The following is a 19,363-nucleotide window of genomic DNA, read 5'->3' on the forward strand; positions in this document are numbered from 1 at the left end:
TTTAATAAGTAACTAAATGTATTTTCAATCATATTGAAAGATTTGTTTAGATTAGAATTTAATTTCTGAATTTGCTACCAAACACATATTTGAAAACATGAAATACAACTTTATTTTTATTGAATCCCTTGTTTTCACATTTCTGTTTTCAAGTTGCCTACCAAAAGACCCTTAACTTTCTCCAAATCATAGTGAACAAACTTACAATTTAACCTAAAATACTTAACAAGTTTAAATTTAACCAATATGCTCTAATAGAAAAAAAATCATTTATATTTAGAGTCTAGATCACAATTATACTAGAAACACAATAAATAGTTTAGTGGTTAAACACCAATTACTATTCCAAAAATGGGATTGGCACATGTTTAACACAGAATATGTATCACTAACAATTAAGGGCAGCAATTATTGAGATAACTATAAGTAGAAACCAAATAAGACATTTGTGGCAACAAGACAGTAGAACACCCTGGGTCAAACATTCAACTAACTATTAAGATGGATAATGAGTCAAAAAAATTTACATCAATGCCCTAAACCAGAACCCCAGCTAATCAATATGTAGCCTAGCCTTTATTAAGGTTTAAGGTTTTTGAAATAAAATAAAATAGAAAAGGGAAAGGGGGTGTAGAAAAAAGAAAAAGAAAAAAAAAAAAAAACTGAAGAACTTTCCTTTTTCCTGTTGGCTGCAAGCAATGCAAATTCAGTATAAGGTGAGAGATCCCACAGATGAGGAGAATGGGTTAGCATCTTTGAGGGAAAACAATGACTGTGATGTGTGTTAAGGTATCCTATTGTCCTAATTCATGAACTTCCGACAGTTTGGAGCTTTACATAAACACGGGACTTTGAACTCATCGGGTTCGTCCGGATCGAACAAATAATCATACCTGTCAAATCCAAACAACACTCTTTGATTTAGAAATCAATCAGAATCCATCCATGAGCGAGCATGTGCATGTGTGAGTGTGTGTATGTGTACGAGAGAAAGAGAGAGAGACGTTAGCTCTTCGCCAGCAGGGACATTAGCCTTGGCAATGAGTACAATCCGACTTTCGTCGTCGCCCACACTCATGATCCTTGCATAGCAGTTTGGCATACACTGCATGGAGAAATTGAGACAGACGTTTACGGTAAACAAAACATCAGTCCTCTAAATTCAAGCATTAGCCACAATTAGCAAAAGTTAATTAAGCTAGGCTGAAACAACTTACTGAATGGTTGATCAAGCGTGCTATATTTCCTTTGTCGGTGGCATCGACAACTACTTCTTCACTGATCTTAAAAAGCTGCCAGAAATATCACGAGTCAACAACAGTATAAGTTGATATACTCTCATCAAAACGATGTATATACTTAAGGATGTCTGGATCAAGATTTTGTTTAGCCTACGATTGTGAAGCTTTAGATTATATGATAGAAACTTGGGTTTGTGTATTCTATATTTAATTGGTAAGACAGTAGTTTGAAAGGTAGGTTCCCCTAAACTATACAAATTAACCTTGTGAACCAAATGCATCCTACAAGTGGGAATAATAGTTGATAGTGATCTCATTTTTTCTCATGGTGGTAGTTGTGGTTGTCATCTACTCATAACATTGTCTTTAAGGACAAATTTCAAATAGCACAAATCATCAAGTGAAAATTTGAAATTGATAAATGAAGGAAGAATCAACATACATAACAGTCTTTGCCTGCCAATCTGTACCGCGCCTCCCTTAGATCAGCAACAGTACGCCTAACTTGTTCACCGCGATATTCAAGAACCTGCACAAAAAAGGGGGTTCAACATCAGTCCAACCATGTAGTGAACATGATTGCTATCATCATGTTAAGAGGCATTCGACAAGTGGGGTGGGGGATTCACATCTATGGCTATCTATGGCTTCTCGGTCGTGGGCATATGCCTTAACTTGTTGAGTAATGCTCATATTGACAATCATTATGTAGAGATAAAAAAGAACCAATTTAAAGATGCAGCTAATCACACCAACTACTGGTATGCAAAAAGTTTTCAAGCTTGCAAAGAAATATCATTCATCTATCTATAAAATTTTACATGCTTTCTCCCAATATGACCTAATTGAGCATGGCAATACATCTCATAATGAATAATGTTTAGTAGTTGATGACAAGCAATGACTCATCATGAAGTGCAATTGAACACATCCTAACCAGAGGAAAATTCACAAATCAATACATGAGCTTAATATCAACTCAGCTTCACTAGAACATCTAATTTATATGGCTCCATACCATTTCTCCTTCTTGAATGTTTCTACGTGCAAAAAGCCCCCATCCATGTATACCAGATCTACCAAAGCATACCCGATCGTTCTCTGTTCTCTGGAATCACACACCGCATATGAGAAGAAAGTTGGATATATCAAACAAGTAAACTTTCATTCGTAGAAAATGAGAAGGAATTACCTGTAAATGGTGCAATCGATCCCGAAATGAGGAAAAGATCTTTGGTTCCTCTACCATTGGTAACTGTAACGCAACAAAAGAAGTAAATATCAACTTGTTCTAAGTGGAAGGGGATCAAAGAACTTCAGTATATACTTAAAACAAGGATAAACTTTACGCTGAATGTATTAAGACTTCGTAATTCTTGTGAAGGATGATGGCATGGCCCCATCACTTTGTGAATAACCGCTTCCTCAACCGTCCTCTAGCAACAAGAAAAGTAGTAGAAAGATGCATAAGGCAATGAGTGCTGTGTCATATAAATAACTAAGAGAATGTCACTATAAGAAACTATAAGTACACAAAATAAAAGAGAAATGAACTTGGCAATCGAAGATCTGAAATTTATCAATCCAAAGCACACCACTTTCAATTTGCTCAAAATTTTCACCTTTATAATTATTTTAATTGAAACCATCTTTACAATTTTTTCACTTCGTTTATGATTTCAGTCTCCGTATATCCTCCAGATGACTAAGTGCTTTTTTAATTAGTACAACCACTAAAAGTTGGCATAAGGGCCAAAGGACAACAAATTTAAATATCTTCAAAATCATGAGTTCAAATTTTGATAGCCACCTACCTAAGATATCAAAATTTGTAGAAATGAAAATTTTAAGCAATCCAACAGTAAATTTGATATGCAGAACATGGACTACCTTCTTCACGCTAGTTGATCTTTTATAAACCTGACACCTTGCAGCAGAAAATGGCTCAAGTTCAGAAGCTTCAGATACTTCTTCTATTTCCTTTCTGTTAGATGAAATTAACCTTGAACCAGCTCTCTTCTTATTCTGAAGAAGGCTTTTCGTAGAAAATACCCCAAGAGGAGTTTGTATGATAAGAACAGTATCTGGATTGGGAGCCCTAAACCAAGGTGAAATGATGAAAAATTACATAAAATGTGATCAGAAACCAACATTCATGTAGAAACAACATGAGATTTTTCCTACAATTCCAAATCAGAAAGCAATACCTATGATAAGCACAATAAGATACCATTTTGGTAATTTGTCTACCATTCTTCTCCAGGCAGTGCAACTGGGAAAACACAAACAATTAATTGTATTGGACATCTAGCTTGCTAAAACATTACACGTGAAAATGCTCATAATAATGAGTTATGGATTCGGGGGGATACAGCACAAACTATTGTTTCAAATGATATCTATCAGGATTTGTTTCAAATATTCATCCAATTTTACAAAAACTTGAAACTTAAAAAAAATAACCAAAATGGTTTGTAAAGCTGCAAGTCAGAGTATTAACAACTTCATACATAAAATTTCGACACGAAAGAACAGCAAGAGAAGATGCATTCAAATATTCAAAAGGGAAAAAAATCTATAGAACGAAAGGAGATGATGCTTTTTGATCAACCAACGGTATAAAACTTGGAAAATGCAAATAAATTTCCAGTAAGAGGCTAGTGCACTTAGAAATAACTCTATGATAAAAAATGGAGACAATTTATAACTTCAACTACCAACCACAGCACAAATTCAGAAATAGGAGAGAGTATGCAGGTAGGTAATCATCAGCACTGAACCTCAGACATAGGAAGGTTTAAGGGTATTGTACCATCAAATTACATGTTTAAGAAAAACAATAAGTGCCAGCACAATTAAGAGTACCTCCATGCAATAGCCTGCTCTTGATGCACACATAGCATGGTAGTAAGTAGAGCACTTGCAGCATTGCATGCATGAACCGTGAATTTGTTTACAGATTACACAAATCTGGAATTCATGAAGACAAGTATTTAGTGATTAGGAAAATTAAAGGAAAAAGAAAAGAAAGCACAATTGAAAATTATAGACATCAAACCTTTACAAAAGAATTTGACGGAATGCTCAAGATACCAAGAGCAGGCTCCATTTTCTCATCACTGGCGAAAGAGACTTCGGGTCTGAACCAAGCACAGGTAACATGGACCCATAGTGTGTCAACATCGGTGGGCTTCAAGGCACCACCTATGGTATAAAAATTATCAGCAGGAGGGCAAAGATATCGGTTATGATTCAACATTGAAATCAAAATGTATGATTTGTGCAGGCAGTTATAACTTAAAAGATCTATTCCAAGTGATAGCCAGATAATCACAAAACTAATTAGCCAAATGATCGGTCAGGATACAAGATTTTGGGAGACTTGAAAGAGATCATAAGAGAAGAACTATATTATAAAGAGAGCTTGTTCTAGTCCGATGCTCAAATGTAAAGAAAATAATAACAACATCAAATTGAAAACTAGTTTGATCCACAAAATGAAGAAAACAAAACCTTTTACTGGACAGAGGCAACATTCCCGCTTAACATCAGGAGTTTCACAAACTTTACAGACCCAAGATGTTAAATCCCGAACATTTCTAGCTCCATAGCATTCTTGATGAACTGCTATCTGACATCTGATACATTAGTTCCCACAAAAACGTCAGTGATAATATATTTACAGAAACAGATTTGTTTTGAACAAAGAGATCTAAGAAAACAAGTTATTTCAGAAGTCCGAATAAACATGCAATTTCTATAGTGAAAAGGAATATGCTACAGAGATTTCAGTAGGCAGACACTTAGTGCCAAGGGAGGTGGAGCCGTTAAGATGAAAACATAGTCTCTTAAGGGCTAGACCAAATATTTAAAATTTATTTAATATCAACCTCCCAATTTTCCATAATCACAAAGTTGTAATATAGAAAGTATGGGTTTTTTTAACCTAATATTGCATTTGAATACAGTTTATAAGAAAAATAGTCAGTTTTTACAATACCTGTTGCAGATAATAATCTTATTGTAGTCCCAATCTTCAACCCATCTACAAACAGCACATCTCTCTGTTGTCCACTTTGCATAAACAGGTTCATATTTCTCTGAGACAGCAAGAACGGTGAAGTTAATTTGGGTTATCAACACTTGGTAGGCTACTGTAGCACTAAACACACTATTTTCCTCGACAAAGAATATTACATCTCTCTCAAAAAGAGGAGCAAATGAAAATTCAGGTATACCCTGCAGAAACGCGAGCAACTTTTGCCTCCGTTCTTTCATGGAAGGCCGTTTAGGGTGCTTGACAGAAACGACACTTGCATGGTACTCAGCTACTTGCAGCATCTGCAGGGTCAAGTAATATAATATTCGTTTTTATCTATGAAATAAGGTTATTCATTTTGAAGACCAGAAACCAAGAGGAGGACTTGGTACCTCCCAAAATGAGATTCGGAAGTAAAGATGCAAGCACAATGCAGCTACTGGGAAATAAAACTAAACTAGGATAGAATGAAATTCATTCCAACATATCTGACCAAATTCATAGTATCAGTGAAATTTCTATACAAGTATTCATTGAATAGTTCAGAAAGCTAAAACCTGTATGAGTAGAACAATCAAGTACTACTTATTGTACTGTTACGAATCTATTATGGTCCCCTGAAAGTCATAGGAGAGGCCATAAGCAACATGCATGAGTGAAACGAAGAGTCACACTTACCCATTGTTCTAGGGATAGCATGGAACCTTTAACCCTCACACTGGTCTTCCAATTCCTTGACTTAGATCCAGTATGCCGTTCCCACTCACTAAGTGCTTGTTTTTCTGTACCACAAGAACCACACTTGCACACAACTCTGCAAAGAAACAGAAAAGTGAACTTGCATTATGTACGCTTACAGAACGAGAGAGGGAGAGAGAGGGAGAGAGAGAGAACTATAGTAAATCAATATAAGCTTACAGGTGAAGGCTTGGAAAATAAATGCCTTCCACACCATTGCAGAGCACAGTAACTTTATTTGCACGAATCATTCCATCATTACTTGTCTTCCCTCTGTAAGGAAAACTAACAATCATCAGAAATTATGAATAGCAGAACCTACCTATTTCAGTATAACATAATTAACACAAAAGCAATAGTTGAACCAAGTAATAATATAACCAAAGATATTTTTAAAAAATTAAAATAAAATAAAAGCTATCTTGAATTACTTGATTTTCGGCCGCGATTTTTCTGAGTCTGATAGTTCAAAATCAAACTTTGCTTTGCACGTAGGGCAGAAATAATCAGTACTTCCCAGATCCTGAAAAAACAAAATTATTTAGCTGTGGAAAGATCTCACAGAGAGAGAGAGTGAGAGAGCATAACGAACAAACCTTGAACAGGTTGCTTGAAATTTTGTCACACTCTGCATGCACCCATACTTTACAACCATCACAACGAACCTATCACACAGAAAATTTGGAATATAAATTAGATTGACATCATCTTTAAGTACAATGATAAAAGTCAAATCCATAGTTCTGCAGCATGTTCACGCACCCAACTACCACTATCTGAATGATTCCAAATCTTTTTGCATATGCCACAATAATGCTTTGAATTGGTTAACTGCAGACATAGTATAATTCACTTTTAGCACAAAGAAACTACGAAGGTATAAATTTGAATTTAAAGGCAAGATTGTAGGTAGAAAGTTCAAAGTCAAAAGAAACTCTTCCAACAAATGTGTATTAGACAAACCCTTGTGCATGATTTACATAAAAACTGGGTTCCAAGAGGTGAAGCTCTCATTTTCTTCACCAATTTTAGAGGAAGTGTTTGGCCACATCCCTCACAATGCCGTCCATCTTTCTTCTTCGCATACATTTCCTGCATATTATTAATTTCCTTGTTGAAGTACAACCATGGGGGAGCAAACCCAATTATTCAATGACCAAAGAAGAAGAAGGTCCAATTTCTTAAACCAATTACAGACAAAGTATAAGCAAAAAAGATATTATATTGCTTGACAAATTTATTTCAACCTGCAATAGAATGTACCTTTCATTGAATGAATGAAAAGGACTACACGCCTATAAAAGCCAAAAAACTCATAAAAAATTCTTCCAATTGACACCAACCAAAAGACAAATCATAGTTGCAAAAACTCCGATCAAGACAGTTCCAACTAGAGGAAACCAAAATGATGTTATCCAAACAAAACTAAAATCCTTGTCCACTCCTGGAAAATTCTCTATCTTCCCAGACTTCCCAAAGGAAGGATCAAACCTCATCAGAGCAAAGGATTGGGTTTTTTCTTAAGATTCTGCAAAAACTAAAAATTAAAAGTTCCCTCACTAATCAAGGGAATGCACAGCCTGCTTGTCCCTCCAAAATTATCTGAAGAATTCGAGCATGACCAGAGAGTTTTCCAAGTTCCTAAAGCAACTAGGTTGCCAACCCAAGATCACTCAATTGCTTGAAAAGGACAGAGAATGATCACTCTAGAATTTTGAAAATTTAGCTCTTCTACTTCTATATACCTTATTCTCTTGCTGTCCACAAAGATGCCATCTTTTGGGTAGTGCCAACCTCCTATAGATTGGTTTATTTTTAATTTAATTTTCCTCAGCAGCTTTACAATGAACGTCTCTCACATATGTGTCTGTGGGTGTGTATAAGAAAACAGTTAATGGAGGAAATAAAATAGCAGTAGTACCATAATGCAACTAGTCCGTTTAGGAGGAGAATGGCAGTCAGGATCCTGGTTAGAACCAGTAGCTTCCTGAGTCCCTCGAAAAAGAAATTCATCAGCAATCGTATTTCCTGCTGCCATATTAATATCTGCAATCAATTTCTCTGTGAACCCACGTTCTGCCAAAAATGCTTCCTCTATTGCAATCTGGAACTCGTTGGATTTGCATCTATCCAATTCTGGCTGTCCTTGGAACCTAGTAAATGAAAACTTTGGCTGAGCATGGAGTTCACTATGAAACGTTCCAACAATAATTGAAGAGCTATACCTGTCTACAAAATCCATAAATGGAAAGATCATCCCCCGCCTCACCCATGCATAATCCTGCTCACGATCATTGAAAATTTCACAACAGCGAACCACATTCTTCCATAAATAGAAACAAAAGGGTCTATAAAATGCTTTTCCCCCCTAAAAAAGAAACTTCTACTTAGTTATCCATACATACCCTTTGATTTTCATTCCCTCCAAAGAACATAATGCAAGCTGCATCTGGAACACAAGCTCTTAAAACTAATTCGGGTGCCTGAGTTATGGGATCAATGACAATGGCAGGCCAAAAAGGTTCTTTCCTCCCTGCCTTTGCCCATACAATATCACCTGAATAGAAGTCTTCAGGTCCATATAAACCATCCTTTGGTTTAGTTTCCTTTGGGATTCCATCTTCACCAATTACATCAACTGGGAACTTCTCATCTTCAACAACAGTCTCGTGTACCGAGGTTAATGAACTGCGAGAACTCGAATGTTTCCTGAAGTCGAAATTCTTGAACTCCATACCCGCCGGTTCATCTTCCTCCTCTTCACACAATGCCGGACACTTGACAAACTTGAAACCCAATTTATCACAATTCTGTACTTTCTTGGCAGTCCCATTACAAATTCTAGGAGTCTTGAAACTGAATTTCTCCTTCTTACATTTGAATTCCTCATCGAAACTGTAATCGCGCAAGCTAGTCTTGCCGTCTTTCTTCCAATTCTCAATAACAGAATCGTTAAACCGAGAAGGAAGTACCTGAACCCGTCCTCTCGAAGTTCTTACAAGCGGCGGTCGTGGGACCTCGGGCGGCCTTTTCGTAGCTTCTCTTGCTAATGATTCCCGGCTATTCGACTTCGACTCCATTTCCATGGCGGAACAAGATATCTGTGTACACCACGAGGCTGTAATCCCTTTGTTGTTTGTGCCGAGAATGTCGTGAAGCTTCAAAGGGATTATTCCAGCCGCAACCTCGCCAAGAAGATTAAGTGGGTAATAACCGTTTAGCTTTCTCTTCTTCCTCGCCGCCGAGCTCTCATCGTCTTCACCAACCGAGTCGCCAAGTTTGCACCGTTTCAGATTCGGCATTTGGGATTTCAGATTGCGTTTGATTATCATTTTGTCTGGATGATAAACGAATTTCACTTCATAAAACTCCAACCCCTTAATGCCAATTCGAAGTTTACATTCACAGTAGAACCCCAACTCCTCAAATTCACATAAAACCCTCTTTTCCTCAAATTCGGCCAAGAACAGAGCAACGGAAAACAATTGAACAGTGAAATACCACTCGAAAACGACAGGTTGGGAGAAGAAAAACCAAAATCAAACACCAAAATCAAATAAGGGAAATTGGGTCTTACACAAAGAGAAGAAAGAAAACGAAACAATCGAAATTCCCAGACCCTGAAATGAATAGGGATCTGTTCGACGAAACTCCCCTCTCTCTCTTTCTCTCTCTCTCTCTCTAACTGGGTCAGAGCACAGAAAAGAAAGAAGCCAGACAGAGAGAGAGGGGGGATAATATTTAATAATAATTACTCCCCAAATACCATTCTAATTCTAAATAAATTATCCTCTGTTTCCTTTTGGTTTCTCAAATAATCCTTTCGAGTGAGAAAAACAAAGGGGGCTGGTGACAGACACAATCCATATGAGAAGAGAGAGATAGAAAGAGGAGTCGGCGTTGGTTTGGCTTATCAATGTGATTTCGTTTTTATGTGTCTTTGTTGCAAATTTTTCAATATGCGTTAAAGGGCTCTCTCCCCTGTCTTCATAGATTTCAAGAGAAATTTCCTTTGTTCTACTCAAAAGCCCAATACCACTCAACTTCTTTCCTTTTCTTCATTTCTCTAACAATTTTAAAACCAATTTCTATTTGTTTTTGTTTTGATACAGAGTGAGAAAGAAAGAAAGAGAGAGTTTATGGTGCTTGCCAACTTCATATATATGATCTCAAAATAAACCAAAACTTGACCAAAAAATGTTGAAACACCAATGAAATGACCCAAATTTTTCTCATGTCCTCGTCTTTATAAGCTTCATGGATTGAATCAATAATGGGTTAGTTTCAAAATTTTGAAAAAGTGATTGGTTTGAGAATTTTCCTCCAAATTAAGAACTTGCCGGAGCAGACAGAGGCAGGAAATAAAATGGTGAGTGTTTTATGGATGGTTCTCTGTTGGATTTGTCCAAGTGATATTGGTATTTTGGCAATAGAGTGACTGGAAATTTTCGATTCAAGAGATGGAAATGAGAATTTCCCACCATTTTCTTGGAGGGGTAATATGGTAATTTGGGATTATTATTTTTGTTGTTTATTGAAAAGAAACCCTTTTTAAAGAAATGGGTTGACCCAAATGAAAAAAGAAGCTAAATTTGTTCATTTCCTTATTTCTTTGGTCCTTTTTGAAAGATCATTTACTCACTGCTTTATATTATAGTTACAGTCACAGAGATGCAAAGCAGAGGGGCAGAAGGAAAGGACAGAGAATGAAAAATATGGGAGCGTTCGATGGAATACGACGTCGTATTGCAGCTGCAGGTTTTTTTCATTTCTGAAACAAAACAAATTAGTTCCAATGGCAATGTCGGGTCACGTGAAGAAGAATAAAATAACAACACATCACATGGAACTTCACTTCACTTAACTTGAAAACTTCACTGCCGTTTTAATGGTTTCTTCTTCTTTCTCTTTTGGTGAGCTTAGTTTAGAAGCATAAAAAGTTTACTTCTTTTTGTGTTGTTTTCTTGAAAATCCACACACCCTTCCAAAACAACAAGAAGATTAAACTCAAGTGGCCATTTTTTCTTGTTTGAGTTCATGAAAATGGGGAGAGATTTGTGATGGGTCTCTCCAAATAACTTTGCCAAAAGAAAGAAAATAGAAGAAAGATGGACCATCATGACTATTACCTTTGTTCTTAATTGTGTTTGAATCTCACCCTCTCTCTCTCTCTCTCACTCTTTCTTAGGCATAACTATAGAAAATGGAAATGAAAAAAATGTTAATACTTAAGTGTATCCCATACATCATTCATATTTATGCATCTTACTTTCATCACACACATAGAAAAATAATTAAAATATTTTTAAAAAGAAGTAAGAATAATTTGCCACATGATAGGTTGTGATTAAACAATTTGTAAGATGCACAAAGATAAATACTGCTCGAGATGCACCTAAATATTTTTCATGAAGAAAAATCATCTTTGTTAATGTGAGAATCTAGTTAGGCAGGTACATTGACTCAATAAGTCGTACGAGTCATTGAACTATTGTAAGATCTCACACCACGATAGGGCGGTTTCCAATATTCTTTTATGTTTTTAAATTAGTACTTTGGTCCGAAATATTGTTTAAATGAGTGTAAGATAGATCATGTACCTCATTAGTAATTAGTCACCTTATTTATGCATTTATGACATGTGTGTATTACCGAATGTTGACATTACGAAGTAGGAGACAAAAGCTTGGTTCCACCAACTCGGTAAGCAATGTCTAGGAGTGATGGTTGCCAATTATAGGTCACCACCATGGTGATACAAAAAATATTGTCAACTTAGATAGTTGATTAAAAATTAAGCATTCAAAAGTAATTCATGAAGAAGAGTCGATCAAAAATGATTTTTGAGGAGGAACTTTTTTTTAACCATTTTGAGGAGAAACTTCCAATACAAAAATAAGTTATTGTATTATATAAATTCAATTAAATGTATAAATAGTTGTATTATATGAATTCAATTAAAATGTATAAATAGTTGTAGAAGATTCATTAGATGACTTATTATCTTTTTTTCTAGTTCAGATTTATGAAAGACTTCTTTTTCCCATATATACACCATTATCTTGCTTTAAATTTTGATTAAATGTATAAATAGTTGTATTATATGAACAAGTTTCTATACAGTGGTAGATCCAAAAATTTTGTTAACGGAGGACTTTATATAATTTAATAGAAAAAAATATAACGAGTGGGGCTTGAACTTGGGTCTAGAAAAGGCTGATGGGCAGATTTACAATGAGTTAGCTAATGGTTTTGATAATATACCAATTTGAAGGGGGACTCGAGCCCCCCTGGGTCCATACTAAATCTACCTCTATTTGTATATTAGGGCATATATGGATTGACTAAGAAAAAAATTGTTTTCTGTAAAGTCATTTTGATTTAAACACTTTTAATAAAAACTGTTTAAAATAAAAACACTCATGTGTTTAGTTAAATTTTCAAAAGTGCTTTTATACAAAAGTTTGTTTGGTTTGTTATACATTAACATTATATTAATGTCAAATTATTATTATTAAAAAAAAAGACTATTAAACATTATGAATTGGTCATCAGAGTGATCGTAAAAGTTGGTCACATAAGGTAGTTGTTGGAGGTGATCGTCAGAGTTGGTCGCCGGTGGTAGTCGTGGTCAATATTGGATGTCAGTTGTGGTCTCCGTTAGAGTTGGCCGTTAGAATGATCACTAGAGGTGATCGTTAGAGTTGGTAATCTGAATAAGTTGTACACAGTGTTGTTATCGCTAAAGGGAAGGTTAAAATAACTCTTACCTCCCATTTTCTTAACAAGCGCACAATCATTCAAGAAAAGAAAACCCTTCAGACAACTAACTTGCATAATTTTCTTCATCAATAAGTATGAGAGGAGAATTCTTTTAATATTCTTCCAACAGAAGTAGCTGATAGATAGTTATAGTAATCAGGAGCTACATTTTCCAGAAATTTGGAAGTTCAAGAGAACAAATCATATCAAGAGTCCAAGACAATGTATTTATCTGAAAGCAAGGAAATCGATTAAGGAATAAAGAAAGTTTCAAGAAAAGTATTGTAGAGGAACAAATGGAAGAAGGCATGAAAGAAAGCCTTCATGGACGCATTAACTTTGTAAAGAGAATGGGCACAAGTACGAAATATATAGATTGTCTCACAGTTCAAGCAAGGAATCAACCTTAGAAGTTATCAACCAGATCTGCACTATTTTAACATCTGAATGACAAAGTATGCAGCAGGGTAGGAAAAGAAAAAGAAGCACCTTATAAGTTATATACAAAAAATGTCAAGGACTCCTAAAAAACTTCTATGAAATTCTTCAAGCTACACCATTTTCTGCTGTGAAACTATAGAAGAAGACCACAGCAAACCAGCTGGCTCTGTTCGTGTCTATTCTTCTATTCTCTCTGGGAAACTGATGCAGAAAAGAAGTCATTCAAAGAAAGATTGAATGAATTTGTGACACTCTAGTGCCCTATCAAGAATTCAGTCACTTGTCATTAAGAGTGTTGGGATGGGTCAATCCAATCCCATCCACGACAATATAACATCGTTTTTATAAATTTATGGTTAGCCTCAGATTCATTCGCACTCCAAGCAAGATTATTTCTATATCTAATCCAAATTTATGGGAGTTGCATATATTGAACACTTCTAGTTAAAAGACATATTTAAAAACTACAAAGGTCTACCGAACTACTTTGGGAGCATTTGGGACAAGTAATGAAGTTATTTAGTTGCGGGTTAACAACGTAAGATGTTAATAAGTCATGGAATTGATGTTTTTTAGTAGTGAGCCCATGAACTCTTTCAGTCCAACAATCACCCTGCTCCACCCAATCCTATTCCTTGGACCAAACATACCCCATATGTTAGAGTATTTTGATGTATTCCTAATAGAACCAAAACTACCCAATCCAATTTTTAGTTTGGGTGGTTTCACAATACAGTTAAAGTTAGTTGGGTTATAGAAATCTAGAAACCCTAACGGTTGGGTTGTGATAGGAGAGGACTTTGTAGGCTCTACCATAGTATAAGAATATATGTTACATAGAATGATTTAGTTTTCCTTAGACAACTCTGTTTTCTTAAAACAAACGTGTAGGCAGATGTAACGGTTGGTATTTAGGCTACTCTATTCTATCAGCAACACGCCTATCTCATACAAATTAATAAACAAAGTAGAACTTTTATTTCCTATTTTATTCAACGGATACTATATGTACAAATCTCGCCAACTGTTTTAGTCTACTGAAGATACTAACACAAATCATAGATGACAAAATACCCTGCAGGCTTTTGGTTTGTGGACTTTATTGAGTAAGATCTGATCTGAACTTTCCACAAACTTTATTTCCAAGGCTTCTGCTAATCTCTCCCATCCCACCCACCCAACAGAGCTAGCTTTTCATTCCTATATTGCATTTTATTTTTATTTCTTCATAGAACAAGCATTGAGATTGAGCTACTGCCCTTAACTTCAGATTCATCGGTCTTTGCAAACCTTCCACGGATCCTGGGTTGACTGTCTGCAAGAGCCTTCCTGCATGCATACTGAAAACCAGAGCATACAATGAATTTCTGAAGAAAAATTCACAAAGTTAAGACACTGTATGTGCAAAAGTATGTGGACTACATGCATAAAGGCATAGTGGGAGTGTCTCACACTCACAGGGTTGTTTATGATAAGTTTCTCATAATTTGTATCGAAAAGTTTCTCATTCTTTAAATTGAAACATAATTCTTTCTTTTCTTTTACCTTGATCTTTCTCCCAAAATTCCTCTTCGTCTTCTTATTCCAGTATCGAGAAAGCTTTTCTAGGCGTTCCTCGCTGGTGCAATTGCTGAACACAGGTCGGTGGAGGGGAGAATGGGTCATGCCTATCTTGTCACTGCCGAGTGTCTGCCAAACAAATCCAAAAATTAAAGATCTACTAAGTTGAAAGCCAGAATCAAGGTAACCATTGTTGTATATGAAGCTTCCTTATGTTATGCAGTTAACAAATGGACTATTTAAGCCAGATATGTGAACAGAAAATAACCGATTGAAGTATATAATCCTGGATCTGGACTTCCAAGTAGAGATAGACACATTTACCCCCCCAAAAAATCACAGTTAACTACAAGGTTCTCAACTAAATTTAAGTTAAATCATTCTGCTTGGCTGCTTATTATCATGATATTCCCAGATGCAAGAGCCAAAATTATGACCATATCCGACACTGTTTAACGCAGAAGAGATGGACTAGTGTAGATTGTTTTTCTAAGTAGAGTATATTCTCATCATATGCTAAGAAATTGCCTCTTGGTACAGTGTCCAACAACCATAGCTATCATAAACTTGTTAGGCCTTCCACTAAGCCACTGACTCATTCTCCAAGTGTGCAAGCACTCGTAAAAATCGTCACCAAGGAAAATCTTTGAGTTCATTACTCTTTTCATGTTAAAAAAAAATTAATGTTTAATTCTTGCAGGAAAATGATGAACAATTTTGCAAATATCAATATCTGTACCAACACCAAACCAAATGTGATTTTTTACTTAGTAACAGTGGTGGCCAAAATCTAAAGCATTATTTTATATATATATATATAAGGCGAAAGTAAGAAGTCTAACCTTAATATCTCCTTCACTAAATGCCCTCCTCATCCCATAAACAGAACTGAAGTCCATGTCTGGGAAATCTATAAAACTTGGTTTGATGGTAGGTCCTTGCATCAAATCCATCGAACTTAAGCACTCCAAGCTAGTACTTTTCTGGATCGAGACATCAGGGAGTGGCTTGTTTTCTGGAATTTGAATTTCTTCTGGGTTCAGCACTGGAATTTCAATGTTCAGATCTTCAGGCAGGGGTCTTTCTAAGGCTGCTTTTTCCAAAAGATCCTTTTCACATTCATAGTAGACCTCATTTAACAGCTGGTCATTTTGAAGCGATTGGAAGTCTGCAACTTTTAGTCCTTCTGGAGAGATGACTTCTTCAGCACAAGATATCATTGAAATGGCTGCCATCACAGGATCAAGACCTATGAAAGTTTCTTCAATGAATGGTTGTGGTTGTGGGGCTTCAAAGAGATCTCCTTCACCAACCATGTCATATTCGCAGATGCTGGATATCTGCATTATATTCAACACATGTTCATAAATTTAAGCCATGGTGATGCAACCAAAAAACTCTCAAGAAATCACCACGGGATTCCGACCATAGTACAGATAGACAACAGAATATGAAGGCTTAGTCAGTATAAAAGATCAAAGTTGGGCCTGATTTAGATGGTAGCGAGGAGAAAATCATGTTCTAATGAGAAGGGAAAAGGTTGAGATAAGGTAATTGCTTTATGTTGAAAGGAAAGATAAGATAATTAGTTTGAGTTCTCTAATTAAACCATGCTACTTCTGTTCACTTTCAGGCAAAAAGGAAAAGGAAACATGAAACCTACAAGAACCAAAAATGAAGTCAGAACTTATAAGTTTTTAGGCTAACACTAAGAAAAATAGTGAGAATAACTCAATTATCTCTAAGAGGCCTTCTTAAGGGTCCAAAAACATCCATAGTTTCTTTTCCTACACTTTTAGCAGAAGAGGATACAGACCATCTTTTTCAGGCTAAATCTTTTTCTTTTTTCCTTTACTTTCTGTGGAGCGTTTTACTTCCAAATAGAGTTGATTGAAAAATAATGGATGTCAGGAGGTGGAGACTTTTACTCTTTGAGGCTTTTTCACAAACAGTAGGAGTGCAAGTGCGGTTAGAAAGTAACATCCCAGCAAGTAGTTTACATAACAGAATGAGACAGAAAATGGAAGAATGAGACTAGAACACGAAACCCCATGACTGAAAAAGAAGAGTTTTGAGCCCATTATGTTCCTTTCTATTTATACCTATATATTTTTTCACATCCAGCATGTAAAGCAGAAACAGCATATAGCCATTACAAAATGTTTGTTGACGAAAAGAAAAAGTGGGAAAAGAATTCCCTTTATCGCCTTTCTTTTCACATTCAACACCATTCAGCACTTCACAACACATATCTACCAAAAATTTCCCTCATCTTCTTTCCAATTAACCAAATCAACCCAAAATTGCCATGGAACCCCAGTCTCCACACAAACTCTCCTTCATTAAAAACTCTTCCACAACCTTGTATCTTCCTCTTTCACTTCATCCCATTTCAACAAAAAGCAGAGCAGAGAAACTAAATGTGCATAATAAAGTTCAAAACGAACAATAACCAATACCCAAAACTGAGAAAAGCAGCTTAAAATGAAGTCAAACAGTGCAAAGCAAATGCTGACCATATCAACCCAGAAAGAGCAATAAGCAAAAACAGAGATGAAAATCAGAGAAATGGAAGAAAGTAATACCGTTGGAGAAGAACATGGCTGTTGGGTTTTGTAAAACTCCTCGAGTTGTTGAACCTGAGAGAAGTTCTGAAAGTGAGGAAACAAAACCCCATTATCCGCAAACATTTTTCTTATCACAATGAAACAAAAATCTCTTCAGCTTCAAGAAAAATCGTGTTTCAAAATGCTTAGAAGAGAAACAGAGCAAGCAAAAATAAGTAGAGAGAGAGAGGATGAATCATGAATGGGTTTGTTTTGGAGGTGGGAAAAGAGTGGAATTTATACTTGTAATTTCAATGGGAGAAGTTAATTTGATGACTGAATTTAAGGCACCCCTATGATGATGATGATATAATGAGGTTTTCAGCAACACAATACAAATAAGGACAAAACAAAAATATATATATATATCATTTCCATTATGCAACAGTCCCCATTGCTCCTCATCATCTTAATTTTTTTAATATTTCTTTTTGTGAATTTTGTTTTTTTAATTGAATAAAGTAACTAAAATGATTCCCATGGAAAATATATAAATATATATATATATATATATAAAATAACAATACAATATTTTGGGAGGGAGTTAAAAATTCCAAAATCTACATTTTCAATAGTATTTGACGTATATATTTTATTTTTTTTTCTTAAAGTCAGACTTCTACGATAAACAATGTTATATTACTTTACATATTTTATAATCGTCAACGCTAAATTGAAGACAAATAAATTAATAATTTTTTTCTTTTTAAAATGAAGGTCAATTTTTTAGAAAAATTAAGCTATATATTTCAATTTGAAATTCTAAAAAATGGGATATTAATGACATTTTTTTGTCCGTAGAAAACAATATTTGTATATTTTTTATGTCGATTGGATAATATATCTTTTTAAACGAGAAAAAAAAAACTTTAAATATTTCTTGGAAGTAGCTGAAGGTGAGTTGCGGACAACCAATAGAATATGGGTCCAATTGTAATATTCACGCGCTATTGAGGAGCGTGGAGATACTGATCGTCCATTTTCCATTTTATTTATTTATTTTTTAAATTATCCTTTTTTTTTTTTTTTTTTTTTTTTGAGAATTCATATTGTTTTTAATTTAACTTTTTTGGTCTATTTTTAATTATATAGTTTAATAGTATGTTTTTGGCAATTACCTTTTTCTTCATCCACTTTCTACATATTAACTTAATTTCACCATTACACACTTTGATCACTTTGATCTTGTGACTTTTTTCACTTATTTTCATGAGTGATTAAAAAGTGATAAAATATGAAATTTGTGATATCAAACACTTAGGGTGTGTTTGAGGGTTGTAGGATTATTGTAGGTTAGGTTAAGTAAGATCTGAAACTATCATTACAACCTAACTCTAAATTACGTTTAAATTGTAGACTACTATAATAAATTTTAGACAATCCCAAAAATTGTAGACTATAATATCAAATTTTATGCAAATCCAAATATGTCAAGTATTATAATACTTAGTTGACTTTTGTCACTATTACGTAGAGACATTTATAATGTGTCAATTACAGTATCTAGTTGCACACTTTAGTTTTTTATAAGTAGTAAAGAGTTGTATGAAGGGACCCTTATACCATAACCTCTACATCCTAACTCCCCAAAAAAATCATTCACTTTAACGTTCATTATTGATATTGACTACCCATGTTCTGAAAATATAGGTAGATGGGAAAACACAAATCTTATATCGTTTTCATTGGTCTTATCCCAGGGATCTACCTATTCTGGCATGAATATCACGGACAAGTCAGTGGGTACAAGGGGGCATTATGCAAGTCGTATGAAACATTCGATGAAACGGAGCACGCGTATAGGTCAACTAAGCTAATAGCTCTCATTGTGGGATATCTCAGTACAACGCACATTGAACAAGTTAGTGAACAGAGCGTAGTACAATGTAGTACAATTATTGCAACTGTAATAGGCTTCATTTTTTAGATGATCGTAATGTATACTTGGTTTGGGATAGTTGAATATGAGTGATGTA

At 35.1% G+C, this 19,363-nt stretch overlaps 2 protein-coding genes across 2 annotated transcripts; both read right to left on the minus strand.

Annotated features, from left to right (window-relative positions):
• Positions 1–467: 467 nt before the first annotated feature.
• On the minus strand, positions 468–10,049 carry LOC120085160 (histone-lysine N-methyltransferase ATX4). Its single transcript, XM_039041045.1, has 23 exons — positions 8,424–10,049; positions 8,244–8,299; positions 7,940–8,171; positions 6,982–7,110; positions 6,781–6,849; positions 6,615–6,683; positions 6,450–6,541; positions 6,199–6,291; positions 5,959–6,094; positions 5,480–5,582; positions 5,242–5,341; positions 4,755–4,879; positions 4,300–4,445; positions 4,107–4,211; positions 3,449–3,513; positions 3,132–3,339; positions 2,591–2,677; positions 2,434–2,496; positions 2,260–2,349; positions 1,684–1,770; positions 1,218–1,292; positions 1,005–1,105; positions 468–893 (listed from the first exon to the last, which is right to left on the minus strand). The coding sequence occupies exons 1-23, from the start codon at positions 9,348–9,350 to the stop codon at positions 803–805; spliced, it is 3,249 nt and encodes a 1,082-aa protein (XP_038896973.1). The 5' UTR covers positions 9,351–10,049; the 3' UTR covers positions 468–802.
• A 3,990-nt stretch (positions 10,050–14,039) lies between these two features.
• On the minus strand, positions 14,040–17,660 carry LOC120092834. Its single transcript, XM_039051062.1, has 4 exons — positions 17,367–17,660; positions 15,624–16,121; positions 14,767–14,910; positions 14,040–14,561 (listed from the first exon to the last, which is right to left on the minus strand). Exons 1-4 carry the CDS (start codon positions 17,469–17,471, stop codon positions 14,448–14,450), a joined length of 861 nt encoding a protein of 286 aa, XP_038906990.1. The 5' UTR covers positions 17,472–17,660; the 3' UTR covers positions 14,040–14,447.
• Between the last annotated feature and the right edge of the window lie 1,703 nt (positions 17,661–19,363).

The sequence above is a fragment of the Benincasa hispida genome, chromosome 1, assembly GCF_009727055.1.
Source record: "Benincasa hispida cultivar B227 chromosome 1, ASM972705v1, whole genome shotgun sequence".
Taxonomy (NCBI): Eukaryota; Viridiplantae; Streptophyta; class Magnoliopsida; order Cucurbitales; family Cucurbitaceae; genus Benincasa; species Benincasa hispida.